The 15842-nt window shown below is 38.4% G+C and overlaps 2 protein-coding genes across 3 annotated transcripts; both read left to right on the forward strand.

The window, feature by feature from the left end:
- The first annotated feature begins 5492 nt into the window (after positions 1-5492).
- On the forward strand, positions 5493-10750 carry LOC116042733 (CMRF35-like molecule 1). Of its 2 annotated transcripts, XM_031289050.2 has the most exons (7): positions 5771-5907; positions 6252-6578; positions 7051-7371; positions 7687-7797; positions 8054-8158; positions 8252-8322; positions 10142-10735. In XM_031289050.2, the coding sequence occupies exons 1-7, from the start codon at positions 5871-5873 to the stop codon at positions 10280-10282; spliced, it is 1113 nt and encodes a 370-aa protein (XP_031144910.1). In that variant the 5' UTR covers positions 5771-5870; the 3' UTR covers positions 10283-10735. The 2 variants fall into 2 exon arrangements, with proteins under 2 accessions (XP_031144911.1, XP_031144910.1); XM_031289051.2 differs by lacking the exon at positions 8054-8158 and having other exon boundaries at positions 5493-5907; positions 10142-10750.
- Positions 10751-11356: 606 nt separating this feature from the next.
- Positions 11357-15046, forward strand: tekt4 (tektin 4). Its single transcript, XM_031289049.2, has 7 exons — positions 11357-12055; positions 12874-12944; positions 13074-13217; positions 13389-13475; positions 13594-13729; positions 13814-13968; positions 14587-15046. Exons 1-7 carry the CDS (start codon positions 11528-11530, stop codon positions 14798-14800), a joined length of 1335 nt encoding a protein of 444 aa, XP_031144909.1. The 5' UTR covers positions 11357-11527; the 3' UTR covers positions 14801-15046.
- The last annotated feature ends 796 nt before the right edge of the window (positions 15047-15842 follow it).

The following is a 15842-nucleotide window of genomic DNA, read 5'->3' on the forward strand; positions in this document are numbered from 1 at the left end:
TAACCAATATTTCCAACAAAACTATGAAACAAATTAACAACACAAAACTCCATATGAGCAAAAACACTTGATTTCCTGTCTCTGTATTTGCTTCAATTTGTTGCAAAATATTGCCTTGTATTTCAAAATTATCTTCTGATAATTGATTAAATGATCACCAAGGGAATTATTAATTTCCTGTAATTCAATAATTTCAGTTTTCAAAATTTATATTTCTCACCCTTTGTCTGTAGAAATTACTTTCTCAGGTCTTTGGATCGGCGTGGAGAAACAACCGTCACCCCGGAGGAGTCAGTCCTCTCTCTCCAATGTACTGAGGTATGAGGCAGGGGTTGGCCTATTAGCCCCTGGAAGGCCAGTTCACTGACGGTCCGCCGAAGTCCCGATGTCCTCTCAGCCAATCCTGTTCGTGACGCCAAATTGTGGTGTAAGATTTCTGTCAACAGACTGGGCAATAAAGAAGTTTCAAACAGAGACAAGTTGTTCCGTAATAGTTTGTTCAAATTTATTATTGCTTGCAAGCAAGGAGATTGAGTTACACAGCACACGTATCAGAGTACAGTGGAAGAGATCTCAAAGTAGCACAAAAAGACAAGAGTATATATATATTTTGCAGAGGAACAGCATCCTGTTTGCTAAGGATGAAACCAGGAAATATCTTGCTATAGCAGGATAACAAAACAATAAGAAATCAGGACACATCTGGGCGCACGCGTCTCACGGCAGTTTGTGAAATGTTCACGTAATTTAATCTATTGATTCGTATACACGTTTTTTTCGTGATGATGAGCACGTTTTTCAGTTTTCTGAAGTTGTTGCATAAACTCAATGTTTTTACTACAATGCAGTTTTAATAAACATAATTTGACACTCACTTGATCTAACTGACAAGCTGAGCTGTAGTTTTCTTCAGATTAACTCACTGATCAAGTCCATTTCCTATTACTAAACTCACAAACTGAGTTTACTATTAGACTTGATCCTACAGATGGAAGAACCAATCGGCAATATATTCCAGATTGCATAGCCCATCAATAACTATTTATCAGTCCATACATACTGTTGACTTCATCTGTATTAATTTGAAGAGAAAAAAACTTTATTTGTTTGATTCATTTTCCTATAATGAATCAAAGGTAGTAATAAGGTAGCCATATTGAAATACTGAAATATTCAAGTGAGTCATTTTAGTAAATTAGAGCATGACACTACTGTATATTCCAGTAATATTCACAGAGAGACAACCCAGTCTCACGGCAGTTTGTGAAATGTTCACGTATACACGTGTTTTTCGTGATGGTCAGCACGTTTTTCAGTTTTCTGAAGTTGTTGCATAAACTCAATGTTTTTATTACAATGCCGTTTTTTAAACTAATGTATTTCAATGGGAAGCATCTTTCGTGATCACAGCACAATTCTTTCTCGGGCTGCAGCAGAGAAGCTGTATACAGCTTTGCTATTATTGGTATTTTTAGCCCTATAACCGCTGTTTTAATCAACATTTATTCACCAGATCTTATCATGGTTTATAGGCTATGTATTTCTTTTAATGTTGTTATTTCTGTCTTATTACCAGGGACGCTGGATTACTTTGTTGTTTATTGATATTTTTAAAACTACAATGCTATTCATTTCTTCATTTTAATAATATTATTTTGGTCTTATTACCGGTGAACTATTACAGTAGGCCTATGCTGTAAGACAGAACACTACGATATGATCCTGGGTGCATTCAAAGCCGATATCCCACAATGCAAGGCGGGCATTCATATCAGAGAATCGGACAGCGATCAGCGAGACTTTAACGCCAGTATCACTTCAATGTACATATTTTATCAGTGGTTTTGTCACCAGCAACAACACGTTGCTCAATTTTGTTCCAGTAAGTTATGCAGTGTAATAAACACACACACACACACACACACACACACACACACACACTTGTCCATAGTGGCTGAGCTCTAATGTTTGCTTGTCTCTCTGTTTATCCTGACACACATAAAGACAAACGCACAATTCAGTGGATTCAGTTTTCTGAAGTTGTTGCATTAAACTCAATATGTTTTTTAAAACTACAATGCAGTTTTAATAAACAGAATTTGACACTCACTTGATCTAACTGACAAGCTGAGCTGTAGTTTTCTTCAGATTAACTCACTGATCAAGTCTATTTCCTATTACTAAACTCAAACACTTCTGGTTAGCATGTGTCACAGTGAGCCCTCTGCTGGTGCTGTTTGATTGTTATACTGAATTTACTATTAGACTTGATCTTCGAATTCCAGATTGCATAGCCCATCAATAACTATTTATCAGTCCATACATACGGTTGACTTCATCTGTATTCATTTGAAGAGAAAACAACTTTATTTGTTTGATTCATTTTCCTATTACTTTTTTTCAGATTTTACTTTGTCTATTTCCCTTTTTATCACTGCAGGATGTAGCACACCAAATAATAATGTATAGGCATATTAATACGAACAAATGCAAATTGTTATTTAGAGAATAAATCATTTGAAGTAGTTAGGTTTCACCCTGTGATTGACAGGGGACCTGTCCAGGGTGTACCCTGCCTCTTGCCCAGTGTTCACTGATGTCAGATAATGGATGGATGGATGGATAGTTATAGGTTTCACTCGCCTTCATGGCTGTTTTTGACTTTCTTTGCCAACAAGATATTGGCTTAGACAAACTGTTCCTATTTTTAGTAAATAAATGTTTGCTTGACAGTTTGAATCTAGTTGCATGTTTAAGACATTTTTCAACAACATTTGAAAGTAGTTGAAAAGTGGGAAAACATACCTCAGGATATGCAAATTGTAAAATATATAATCATATTTAGAAAGCAATCACGGGGCGACCTCTAGCTCACCCAGTAAGAGCGTGCGCCCCATGTAGGCTGAGTCCTCTGCAGCGGTCCGGGTTTGAGTCCGACCTGCGGCCCTTTGCTGTGTGTCATCCCCCATCTCTCTCCCAGCTTTCCTGCCTATCCACTGTCAATAAGGAATAAAGGGAAACATTTTCTCTGTTCTTGCCCAGTGAAAAACTAAATAGCACTAGGCCTCCCTAGGGAGTCCTCAGAGCCTCCAAATTATTGTCAATTTTTGAAAGGTTTTTCAAAAATGAAAATGTTATAACATAATTCCAAAATATTATTAGCAAATTTAAATCCCCACTGATGATAGGCTTACTGGCCTATAGGTAAGGTAGTCACTAAGGTAGCCATACACAGATACAGTTCATCCTAAGGATTCACTGTGCTGTATGTATGTGTGACATTAAAGATGATTTATAAAATCCTGCCAACAATTCATATTTTAATATCTTATTATTCAATGCAAAAATGAATAAAGGCTTTAGGCCGCCCTACACATTATCGTAGGCCCAGTTTAATATGCAACTTCATTTTATACAATATATGTAATAGGGGGTCCCTGATGAAGGGGTCCTTGGCTTAAAAAACGTTGAAGACCCCTGCACTAGGCACACATGGATTAAGGATTCATCTAGACTAAAACTGGACTGGGGGAGGACAAAACCCATGCAGACACAGGGAGAACATTCAAACTCCATTAAGAAAGACCCTGGCCGGCAGGTTTGAACCCAGAACCTTCTTGCTGTGAGGTATTGAACTGTTGAACTATTGTTCCCAAATAAGAGAGCCATGATTATTTGAAGCAATAATAGAGTCATACTGAAGCTCTCACACAAATAAAACAATATAATGATCATATCTTGATAAAAACCCTGCTGGTTTGAGAGATTTCAACATGTTTACAAGATTCAATCATTTATTCCAATATCATCCGCACCTGCAGCCATGGTTGATTTGAAATGTTGGTATACCAACAAGACATAAAATCACATAGTAGACACAACAAGGAGTGTCCTCAAAAACACTGTCACAATTACAATACAGTAACAATTAAATAAATACAACAGTGCAAGCCATATGGCTCATGCACAGTGACTAGTTAAACCTCTCACTCAAAGAGCAAAACTACTCACCAAATCTTCAAAATCATAAGCTATTTCTGAGCCTTTCATTCAGTTTTCAATTGCATAAAACACTTTTTTGAAAACACTACGCACAATTCTTTACCTAAGACACAAAAATTTAACAGCAAGTGACTTGCTTTCCTTTTACAAACACAACCAATCAAAATGCTACACTTATTCACACACACACACACACACACACACACACACACACACACATTCCTCACATGTGCAAACACTAATTGCTTAACTGATCACTAACCAATTACTGCTTCAGTACAGGCCTGTAATAGGTCATAGGTCAAATTAACATATCGGATTTGTTTTGTACAATAAATATTTTATGTTTTCAACATTTCATCATCACTTTTCAAGCCCTCTCAGCAGCTAACTTTTACTTCAGAACATTAAATGGAAATGTAGATATAGGGCTATGAAAGACAAAAGAGCTTTAGATTTAGAACAACAGTGTGTACATGGTGTATCCAAAGATTTACTATTATGAGAGAAGTGTTTGCCAATTGGTGCAAAAGCTTCATTCTGAGAGGTGTTCATGACATTTTAAATGCAGTGTTTCATTTTGAAGGACATATGAATCCATACTTCAACGTTAACCGTCGAGCCACTAAGCCTGTTTGGAAATGAACACCTCTGCTGAAGTGTTAAATTTGTTAATGATAATAGAAGACGAGACAACACAGCCGTCATTAAACGCTGACTGTGGCGATATCAACCTGCAATACTGTGTTATCCTGCATAACGGGCAGGATGGGTAGGGCACTGCATGAGTCCATGAGGCAAATGTCTAATTATTTCACATTATAATTGTGATATTTTATGATTAAATTCTCAATCTGGTAATCAGGTGTATGTAATGTAGTAGTACAATGTCTTCCTCTGATGTTGAAGTAAACTGTAAGTCAGTAGTAGGTTATCCTTCTGTAAGTCATTTTGGAGTACAATTTGGTTCTGGAGAATTCTACAAGCAGCAATACCACAGGCCAAGCAATTGGTCCGTTCCAAACAGGAACATTTTGAACGGGCACTGTACTAGTTAAGACAATAATTATTACAAGTTTTCTGAACTTTGATGTTTAATATTACAAATTAGGCATTGTCTAATTAAATATATGCTAATTTGCCTAAATAATGGTGTTTCAGTATTTTTCAACTTGAATCCTATTTTCCCATGCATTGGTTTCTAAGTGACAAATGTGAACCAAAATCTTTTGAAATCTTTTGAAATCTTTTATAATCTGTAGTCCAATATTGAGTGAGACCCTGTAACCAACAGCCTCAAACCAGGCTGCAATGTAAAATGCACACGGTCAGTTTGCGTCCACTAAAAGTGCTGGTTTTGCCACTGACATGCTCAGATTATTATTCTAAGTATCTGACAACATTATGGAAAGGATCCCCACTGAGATAGACCTTTTTGTTAAAGAGTAAGATCTTTTTAGTTGAACATAAAACAGCCCCAAAATCACTATCATCAAACCCACCAGACTCCATGTACGTAAATTGCCTGATAATAGTCAGACTTTGTGTTGCAATTTGTGGGAGAGTCACTTCTTCTTTCTCACAAAATGCTTGTACTCCTTTGCAGCATGTGTGTGTGCGATTGTGCATTGCTCTTATACAAGCCACGGCTAACCTCGTGAGTGGGTTTGCAGGGTGTAAGAAACGTTTCCACTGGTTGTTGATGTGAAATAGTTCAATGCAAAGTGTTCTGTCACATTATGGGTGTAACATTTACCCATTTGATATTCTCAACATGTTATAAACTGCTGTTTGAAACAAACAGTTCACACATTTACAGTTTACAACCACATCTGCTGTAGTTTCTGTTTCTTTGCAATTGCCTGAAGATGTTGAGCCTTAAAAACCTGCTGTTCATCCTCTGCAGTAAGTTTATTTGTTTTATGAAAATCATTTAAAAGCAAATACAAGTGGTCTAGATTTCCTTGACTTGGCAATGCACTATTATGATTAATTTCATTAACACAGCTGGCGTTAATGTCTACATGTAAAAATAACAATAATAACAAACTTGCTATGAGAATCAAATTGAACTGATCTCATAAATCAAACTCAAAAATAGTGAAAATTATCATATAGACAACAGATGTGCTCTAAACTTTAAACGCACATATCTGTGCGCTCGGTTTAACCTAAAACAACTGTAAGATATATTACACGAAGAGCTTTTTCAGCACTGTTTTTCATTTAATGTTGTCTTCTCTTTGCAGGTATCCTAAGCTGTGTGAGGAGTGCAGCAGAGTTAATCCATGTGTCTGGGTATGAAGGGAGAGAAGTTAAAGTTTCTTGTCCCTATGGAGAGGGTTATGAGTCTTATGAGAAGTACCTGTGCAAGAATGACTGTGGGAGTGATGATGTTCTTATTACGACAACAGAAGCAAAGAAGAACAGATACTCCATCCATGATGACAAACAGAAACGGGTCTTTGCAGCGACCATCTCTGATTTGAGTCATACGGATGCTGGGAAATACTGGTGTGGGGTTACCAGAACTGGAAAGGATATCTACACTGAAGTCATGCTGGAAGTAGAACAAGGTAAATAAATGAATAAACCCCAGTGCAGAATTTCCACATCGTCAAGTAACGTTAATTATTTCATGACTCATCTAGATCTTCTTGTTTAGTTGCTACAGGTTGTCACGATAATGTGTTATGGGTATAAGGCCAGAACATTAAACAATTGACACATTTAGAGTGGGAAGTACTGTACATAAGTACAGTTTTTGAGGTACTTATACGTTATTTGAACATTTTCATTTTCTCCTGCTTTACACTTTACACTTCTACTTCACTTCAGTTCCACATGAATCAGCTATGCTGCTCCTACACGTAAATGAGAGGGGTTGTTCTGCCTGCATAATGAGCACTTTTACTTTTCCATTTTAGTTCAGTAATTTTTTTATAGCCAATACTTTTTCATTATATTACTTCTTTGACTCAAGTAAAACATCTGAATACTTATGTCTGTGCTTCTAAAAGTCTGTGATGTTGTTCATTTTACTGACAGACAGCTGTTGTGATCATTCCGCCAAAGTCCAACGTTATGAGGAGAGTTCAGTGTCCTTCAGTTGTCCGTATGAGTCTGAGTACCAGAACAGCCTGAAGTACATCTGCAGAGGGAACCAGCCCTCCGTGTGTCTGCAGCACGCACTAATCTCCTCTGACAACAAACAAAAGGGACAGTTCACACTTACAGATGACATGGCATCAAGGAAGTTCACAGTGACCATTACCAGTTTGACCCAAAATAATTCTGGGTCGTACCTTTGTGGTGTCCATGGAAACACTGGCCTGGATGTTTTCTCTGCTTTTGAACTAGAAGTCAAAGGTAAAAGATCTACTTCATCATATTACTGTTATTTTTCACAGAATGTAAATCAGTCAAAAAACACGTTTCTGTAAAATTGATATTAAGAAAAAATGACAAAAGTTTTCAGAAGCAAACCTTTTATTTATGATTTGTCAACATATATCAAACAGTTGAAAGAAAGCCGAATCATGTGATCCATTTCTAATCTAAGCTGAATACAGGCTGCAATTGGTGGACCCACCAACTGACCAACAAACATTGCTATCCTCAGAGCCCAACTGCTACTAAAAGTAAGAATATTTCCCAAGTGTACTAAGAAACTTTCTCTAACAGACTTTCAGCAGACCAGTACTGTGATGTCTACTATCAATGTGGTTCCTACCTTCACTATGGTGGAACCTGTCAGATCACAAGCAACACCTATCCCTGGAAAAGAGATCAAAGGTGTGTGTGTGTGTGTGTGTGTGTGTGTGTGTGTGTGTGTGTGTGTGCGTGCATGCGTGCGTGCGTGCAAGTGTGTGTGTGTGTATCTGTGTGAACCAACAGTTATGTTTTAACACCAAATGTTGTGAAGCCATAGTTCTGATATTTGGTGCCAATTCTGATGTTTTGTGCTTGAGATTACATCAGATACATGTATGTGAAGAGTGCATGTTTTCAGGAAGTGTATATTTTACTCTGTTCTGTTTTTTTCCCCCAGATGCAGCACTCTTTTACTCTGTGGGTTTCATTGTGCCCGCTGTGCTGCTCATACTGACATCTGCCCTGGTCACAGTTTATAAATACAAATGTTACAAAGTGCGAGGTATGTTTCACATATAAATGCATGCACAGAACCATGCACACACATGCATGCAAACTAATTGTTTAACCATTTCTTATGCTGTGTGTTTTCAAGGAGCTGGAGGCAACATGAACAGAAACAAAACCAAGACAGCAGAAACAGAGGAAGTGATAGGTGTAGCAGATGTAAGAAAACTAAAATACAACGCCTTGTTAATAGACACAAAAGGCTGCAATGTTCATTATGGTCCACATTAGAAAACATGTGGTGCATAACAAGTTATGATTTTACTATTAGTGGGGCTCAATATGTAAAGTTTGTTTTTAGGGTGGCACTACTGAATTACACTTCTGTTAATTATGCAAAGTTAGCATTGTTTGAGATGTTTGTGTAACCAAGCCAACAATGTCTTTGTTATGACAATTTCACATTAACCTAGACAACATAATACATCATAAACATGTCATAGCAGGCCTAATTACCAAACTTAGTATTACATTAAACTGTCATAAGTGGTGTTTTTACATTGATTGTCATGAGACCATTATGTGTCATAAATATTTTCCTTGACCTCAAGTAAGTGTGAAACCATTTGGACTTGTCATTAAGATGTCATAAAAGATAAAAGACCAGTTTGACGATAGTGAATAAAGTACAGAGGTGATTTAGGAGTACCGTACTTGTTGCTAACCGCTAACTTTAGTTAGCTGAGAGACAGAGCTCCTAAATCACCTCGGTCGTCAAACTGATCTTATAACTTTTATGACATCTTAAAGAACAATTCCGGCGCAAAATGAACCTAGGGGTTAATAACACATGTGTACTGAGTCGACCGTTCTCTGGGATATGTTTTCATGCTAATCAAATGTGACCAGTTTTAGCGCAAAACAGTAATTAGCTTGTAACGCTAGTCGTCGGGGCATGCTAAAGTAAAAAGAAATTGCTACTTCTATACCATTAACAAGGCTCAAAATAGCACCACACTTCCATGGTAGCGTAATGAAGGTCCCTACATGTAAACCGAAGCATTGAGAACTTTGTAAGTGAACAGACATCCATCCATCCATCCATCTTCTTCCGCTTATCCGGTAACGGGTCGCGGGGGTAGCAGCTCCAGCAGGGGACCCCAAACTTCCCTTTCCCGAGCCACATTAACCAGCTCCGACTGGGGGATCCCGAGGCGTTCCCAGGCCAGGTTGGAGATATAATCCCTCCACCTAGTCCTGGGTCTTCCCCGAGGCCTCCTCCCAGCTGGACGTGCCTGGAAAACCTCCCTAGGGAGGCGCCCAGGGGGCATCCTTACCAGATGCCCGAACCACCTCAACTGGCTCCTTTCGACGCGAAGGAGCAGCGGCTCTACTCCGAGCTCCTCACGGATGACTGAGCTTCTCACCCTATCTCTAAGGGAGACGCCAGCCACCCTCCTGAGGAAACCCATTTCGGCCGCTTGTACCCTGGATCTCGTTCTTTCGGTCATGACTGAACAGACAGTTTATTAAAAACATAGTTTATAAAGACAGTACCGTTCGGTATAAAGGCAGGCGCCATCTTGGGAAAGCAGTCACGATCAGTCGAACATAAACATAAACATATCCCAGAGAACGGTCGACTCGGTACCCATGTGTTATTAACCCCTAGCTAGGTTCATTTTGCGCCGGAATTGTCCTTTAATGACAAATCCAAATTATTTCACTTTACTTGAGGTCAAAGAAAATATTCATCACGCAATTATAATAGTCTCATGAAATCCAATGTAAAAACCCACCACTTATGACAGTACAGTATACAGTATTAGTTATATTGTCTTGCTTAATGTCAAGTTGTCATAACACAAACATCTCAAACAATGCTAACTTAACTTTGAATTAAAGGCGTCATCATTTATTAGCAAATTAAATGACCAACAACCTGATTATTTGGCCATTTTCATGTGTATAATTATAGGAATTATCATCTGAGTAACATTGCCTTTTTGTCTGTTTATTTTTGTTGATTCTTTTTTAGATTTATGAAATCGAAGACGTAGCATGCTCAAAACAGCGGACCACCAAACCACAGAGCAGCTGTCAACACCATGATGCCGAACAAGATTCTGTGTACCAAAACTTCTCCAATACAGATGATATCTACTGTAATCAAATTTAAAGGCAATAGGAGATGAACAGCATGCACATCTGTGATCAAACCTTGCATTTTCGGGTCACATCTGTACACAAATGATCCTGTTTGTATCTTAATTAACAGTTATCTGGCACATATTCACATACCGCTATGGTCCAACCTTTTATTTGTCTTACTGAAAACGACAGTGAAATAATTACATGTACAGAATTGTTTAATAATTACCATCAGGTATTTTAAGTAGGCTACTTCTATTCATTGCCTAAGTAATTGCTTTAACTTTGATTTTACACTATTGCTTTTACCTTTGCACTCATTATGATTGCTCACTGTTAATAACACTTTTTCACACCTGCACTCCTTATAAGAAATTGTGGATAAACATTTCACCTAAATAACCCAAATGTGAGTTACCTTCATGTATGTATCTTTAGTAAAAGTGAATAAATAAACAAAACCAAGAAAAGCCAGTCTATGGTGAAACGACTCATAACATTACAACATTTGAAAGTTGTTAAAGTGGGAAAATATTCCCCAGGAGATACACATTGTAAAATACATTAAATGTATTTTGAACGAAGAAGAAAAAAATTAGTTTATTTAAGCCCCACTTTTTTTGATTGATTTGTTTTCTGTGTTTCTGTGTTCTGTGGGAGAACATTCAAACTCCACTCAGAAAGGCCCTGGCCGGCAGGTTTGAACCCAGAACCTTCTTGCTGTGAGGTGACATATAACTGATTAACTATTGCTCCCAAATTAGAGAGCCACATTTATTTAAAGCAATCATATAGTCATTCGGAAGCTTTCACACTATATGAATCAATGATCTCATGTTGATAAAACCCTGCTGGTTTGAGAGATTTCAACATGTTTTCAAGATTTAATAATGTATTCCAATATCAACCGCACTTGCAACCAATTGATTTGAAATTTGTTTTGGTATAACAACAAAACATAACAGTACATCCTATACCCAACAAAGAGTGTCCTCAAAAACACTGTCACAATTACAATACAGTAACAATACAATAATAATGAAACCGTATAGCTCATATGTCCTACTGTGTTTGTTACACTAAATTAATGACTGAAATTGCCATTTAATCCCTATCAGCTTTGATAACTAATCACCTGAGCCAGAGCTGCTGCTGGAGCTGCTCTTACCAACATGTAACCAGGCAACACCAAACAAACATACAGCTGGGTTTGCTTCAGGACTGTGGAAACTGTGCATAGCCTAGCTGTAGTCTAATTTAATTGTCCAAAAAAATGAGCTCTGAGGTTTTAGTGTCAAGACCCCACTATGACAGCAGAGCAGTGGCTCAGGGAGTCCCGGTGAGAGACCCTCATGTAGAGCCGGATGTCCCGCAGCCGTCCTCGGGTTCAGCCACAGCGGGGTACAGGTCCGCTAAATACTATCCGGCTGAATGGTTCTCAAACTACCGCACCGTGCTTCAGCAGGCCGGTACCCACCACCACGAAGCCCAGAGCATCCAGCGAGAGTCCAAAACTCTGCACCAGGACACCGAGGCTGCCACTTTGAAGACCCAGGCCGTGGGAACACGTCTTCTGGGAGAGAGACTACAAGAGACCCACTACTGGAAGTCTGAGCTGAAGCGGCACGTCGACAAGCTGCTGGCCGACACAGAGTCACTGCTGGCGCTGAAAACGAGGCTGGAGAAGGCGCTGGACGCCACCGAGACTCCGTTTGCCATCGCCACCGATAATCTCAACTGCAGGGCCAGGAGACCTGGAGCAGACCTAGTCCGAGACACTGTGGAGGAGGAGCTGGTGAAGGTAACCATATGCTTTATAATAAAGTTTATGAAGTTGTGTGCGAGACAGGACGTAATTTTTTTGCATGGAAAAATATGAAATATAGGTCTACTTGTGAAATGTGAAATTTAAGCAGTAATATGAGCAATATATTAATGATCAACAAATAAAGAATAGAATGCTACATAAAATAATAGTTAGCTATAAGGACTAGGACAAATGTAGAATACAGCAAATATTTCCCAGAATAAGTTAAATTAATAGGCCTACTTACTGTATGTAGTGACATTAACAATAGTTAGTATGTGGTGAACATTAGTTAACAATATTGACTCATTGTTACTCATTAATGGGATACTTTGGGAATGGACACATTTATACTTATTATTGGGAGACATATTTTTTTCAAATTAAAATAATAGAGCTGCAACGATTAGTGAAGTGAAAATTATTATTTTTAACATTTGTTAATCAATTCAAGTCCATTTTTATGCAAAATGCCAACTATTTGATCACTCCTAAAATGTGAGAATTTGCTGCTTTTCTTTTTCCTAAATTATGTTAAATATGTATACATATACATGTATATATTTTGCTTTTAGACTGTTGGTCGGAGAAAAAAAATAGAAAATTAAGATGAGCAGTTTTTTCGACTAAATGACTGATCGAATAATCCAAAAAAATAATCTGTAGATCCCAATAAAATAACTCAGTTGTTGTGCTCCTGCTATTTTGACTATCAAGTGTCTAGTAGTGAACTAGGTGTAACAGTAAAACATCACCAGCAGAGGGCTCACTGTAACACACACTAACAAGAAGTGTGACCGTGTGTTTTACAGGAAGTGGACTTGATCAGGAGCATCCAGGCTCTTCTGAAGAGAACTAGAGCTCAGGTTGTCACTCAGATCAAGTGAGTGTCAAAACCCGTTTCCTGAAGGTTAAGCAACCTGTCATGCAAACCCACATAATGTCTTCTTTTTTGAAGCTCTAACAGAGAACTAAATTATCATCCTTCGGTTTGCGTCTTTGTGTGTGTCAGGATGAACAGAGAGGCCAAGCAGACGTTGGAGTTAGACTGGTCTGATAAGTACCAGGCCTACAACTTTGATGACCACAGTGGAAGATACAGTAACATGAGCCCAGATACGCAGCACCACCCAAGCTCAGCCAACCTGCAGGACCAGTGAGTCTATGTGTGTGTGTGTGTGTGTGTGTGTGTGTGTGTGTGTGTGTGTGTGTGTGTGTGTGTGTGTGTGTGTGTGTGTGTAAAACATAATTTTCTAAACTTAGAAACACATAAAATGAGAAACAAAGTGCATAACTTCCATGCAATTTGCCACATTGTCTGCTGCAGGGTGTGTAACAGCACAGTGTGGACAAAGTTTACACAGGACAACCTGTCCAAGGCCTTGCAGGAAGAACAGGCCACCAACAGTCTCAGGTCAGGTGTGGTTTAGACATGTGCTTAAAGCTCTGTGTTACAGAGGCTACTGTAAAGGTAACAATGTGAAATATTATTTCAAGTTTTTTAGTAAATACAGTGATGCTGTGTGTGTCAGAGTGCTGGTGGAGAGAGTGCTGCAGGACACCACTGATGATCTGAGAGTCCAGTGCTCCAGTGTGGACAGAGCCTTCAGCCAGCGCTGTGCAGAGCTGATAGAGGCCAAAACCCAGCTGGAGATGAAGCTCGCACAGGTAGAAAAGCCAACTGACAAACAGACTGACAGAGTGGCAGATTGATTGGCTACTTGTTCATTTATTGTATGATCGTGTGTGTAGGTCTTGGAGCAGATTGGGGCCCAGGAGAGGAACATTGTGGCTCTGCAGCAGGCCATCCACAACAAAGAGGCTCCACTGAGAGTAGCTCAGTCCAGACTTTACCTCCGCTCCCTCAGACCCAACATGGAGCTCTGCAGAGATGTGCCCCAATTCAGGTACACACACATACACACACAGACACAAACACACACACACACACACACACACACACACACACACACACACACACACAAACAGCGGCACTGGTACCATCCCATGCCCACAGTTAGTGGTGTCATGAAATAAATACTACGTGCTCCACAGTAGGAACGGAGCTGCCTGTCTGAACTCTTTCTCTTTGCATAAAGTTCAGTTTCATAACATCCTCAGTCGTGGCACCTTCTCACAGGAAGGAAGTTCTCTCTAAGAATAGAGATGGACGGTTGCTTTATATTTTACAGTAAATAAAGAAAAGCAGATATTTCTAAAGATGAGGTTACAATGCTTTAACACTTAATGAATTCAACCTAAAACTGAATGTGTAATCTAAATAAAAATCCACATTAATGTATGCAATTTGTAGAAATTGCAGGATTGTCTTTACTGTAAAAGTTGTGAAGGTCCTTGTTTTGATGATATAGGGCTGTGTTTCAATGTTCCTTTTGTTAGAATACTTAATTAATATTTACCTTCTTTAATATGATGTAGCTCCGAGTGCTAGGCAGTGTCTCGTATTACTCTGTTGCTTGACCTCCTTTCTCTCTCTTCATTTTTTGTGCTTCCTGTGTCTGCAGTTTGGAAGGGGAGGTGAGGCAGATTGATGCCACTCTGGCATCTCTGCACCAGCAGCTGAGTGAGGCCAGAGGCTCCCTGTCCCACCTGGAAGACTCACGCATTACAATTGAGAAGGACATTAACTGTAAAACCCACTCACTGTTCATCGAGAGAGACAAGTGCATGACTCACCGAAAACGGTACCCAGCGGTCTCCACACTGTCAGGATACTGAAGACGACGACTCTGAGTGTTTGTGTGAAATATGCTTTGGTTTTGCTATTTTTCATGTTAAAATCCTGGATTGTTTTGTCTCTTTGCTGTGCTGTGTTGTAAGAATCAGTGATATATTGTGTCAGCAAGAAAGCTTTAAAGTATTTTCAGTATGTTTGTATGACTACGTGCTAAAAGCATTTTCATGTCCCCCTTTATGTAAAGCAGAAACAAATAAATAAAAAATAATAATCAATAATACATTTTGTGTTTGTGACCTTGTGAGGTATACAAAAATAAAACACTTGATAGTAAGGCATCATTTGTGCATTATAGAGAGGGGATACATTTTGTGGCAGACCAAAAAATGCAGGCTGAAAGAATGTGCATCCCAACATAACTTTTTGCTGGTAAAGTAGTAACTTCTCCATATTCACCAAGGTTACTAATGTTCAACTATTGCAATGATTTACTCCACCAGAGTGAGCTCTTGAGCCTCAATGTCTCGTCTCCTGTCACATCTGATTACAGTGAGCCGACTTCCACCACACAAGCACCATAAAAATCTCAAAATATTTTACATATACATGTAAACTGTTAAAATAACACACACAAAATGTTATTATTATTATTATTATTATTATTATTATTATTATTATTATTATTATTATTATTATTATTATTATATGAAACAAGTTTTAAATCTGTTCTAATCCCAAAACACATCTTTCATGTTGTCTCACTGCTGAGCACTCAGAGCTACATCATATTAAAGAAGGTAAATATTAATTAAGTATTCTAACAAAAGGAACATTGAAACACAGCCCTATATCATCAAAACAAGGACCTTCACAACTTTTACAGTAAAGACAATCCTGAAATTTCTACAAATTGCATACATTAATGTGGATTTTTATTTTTATTACATATTCAGTTTTAGGTTGAATTCATTAAGTGTTAAAGCATTGTAACCTCATCTTTAGAAATATCTGCTCTTCTTTATTTACTGTAAAATATAAAGCAACCGTCCATCTCTATTCTTAGAGAGAACTTCCTTCCTGTGA

This window comes from Sander lucioperca, chromosome 4 (assembly GCF_008315115.2).
Source record: "Sander lucioperca isolate FBNREF2018 chromosome 4, SLUC_FBN_1.2, whole genome shotgun sequence".
In the NCBI taxonomy this organism is placed as follows: domain Eukaryota; kingdom Metazoa; phylum Chordata; class Actinopteri; order Perciformes; family Percidae; genus Sander; species Sander lucioperca.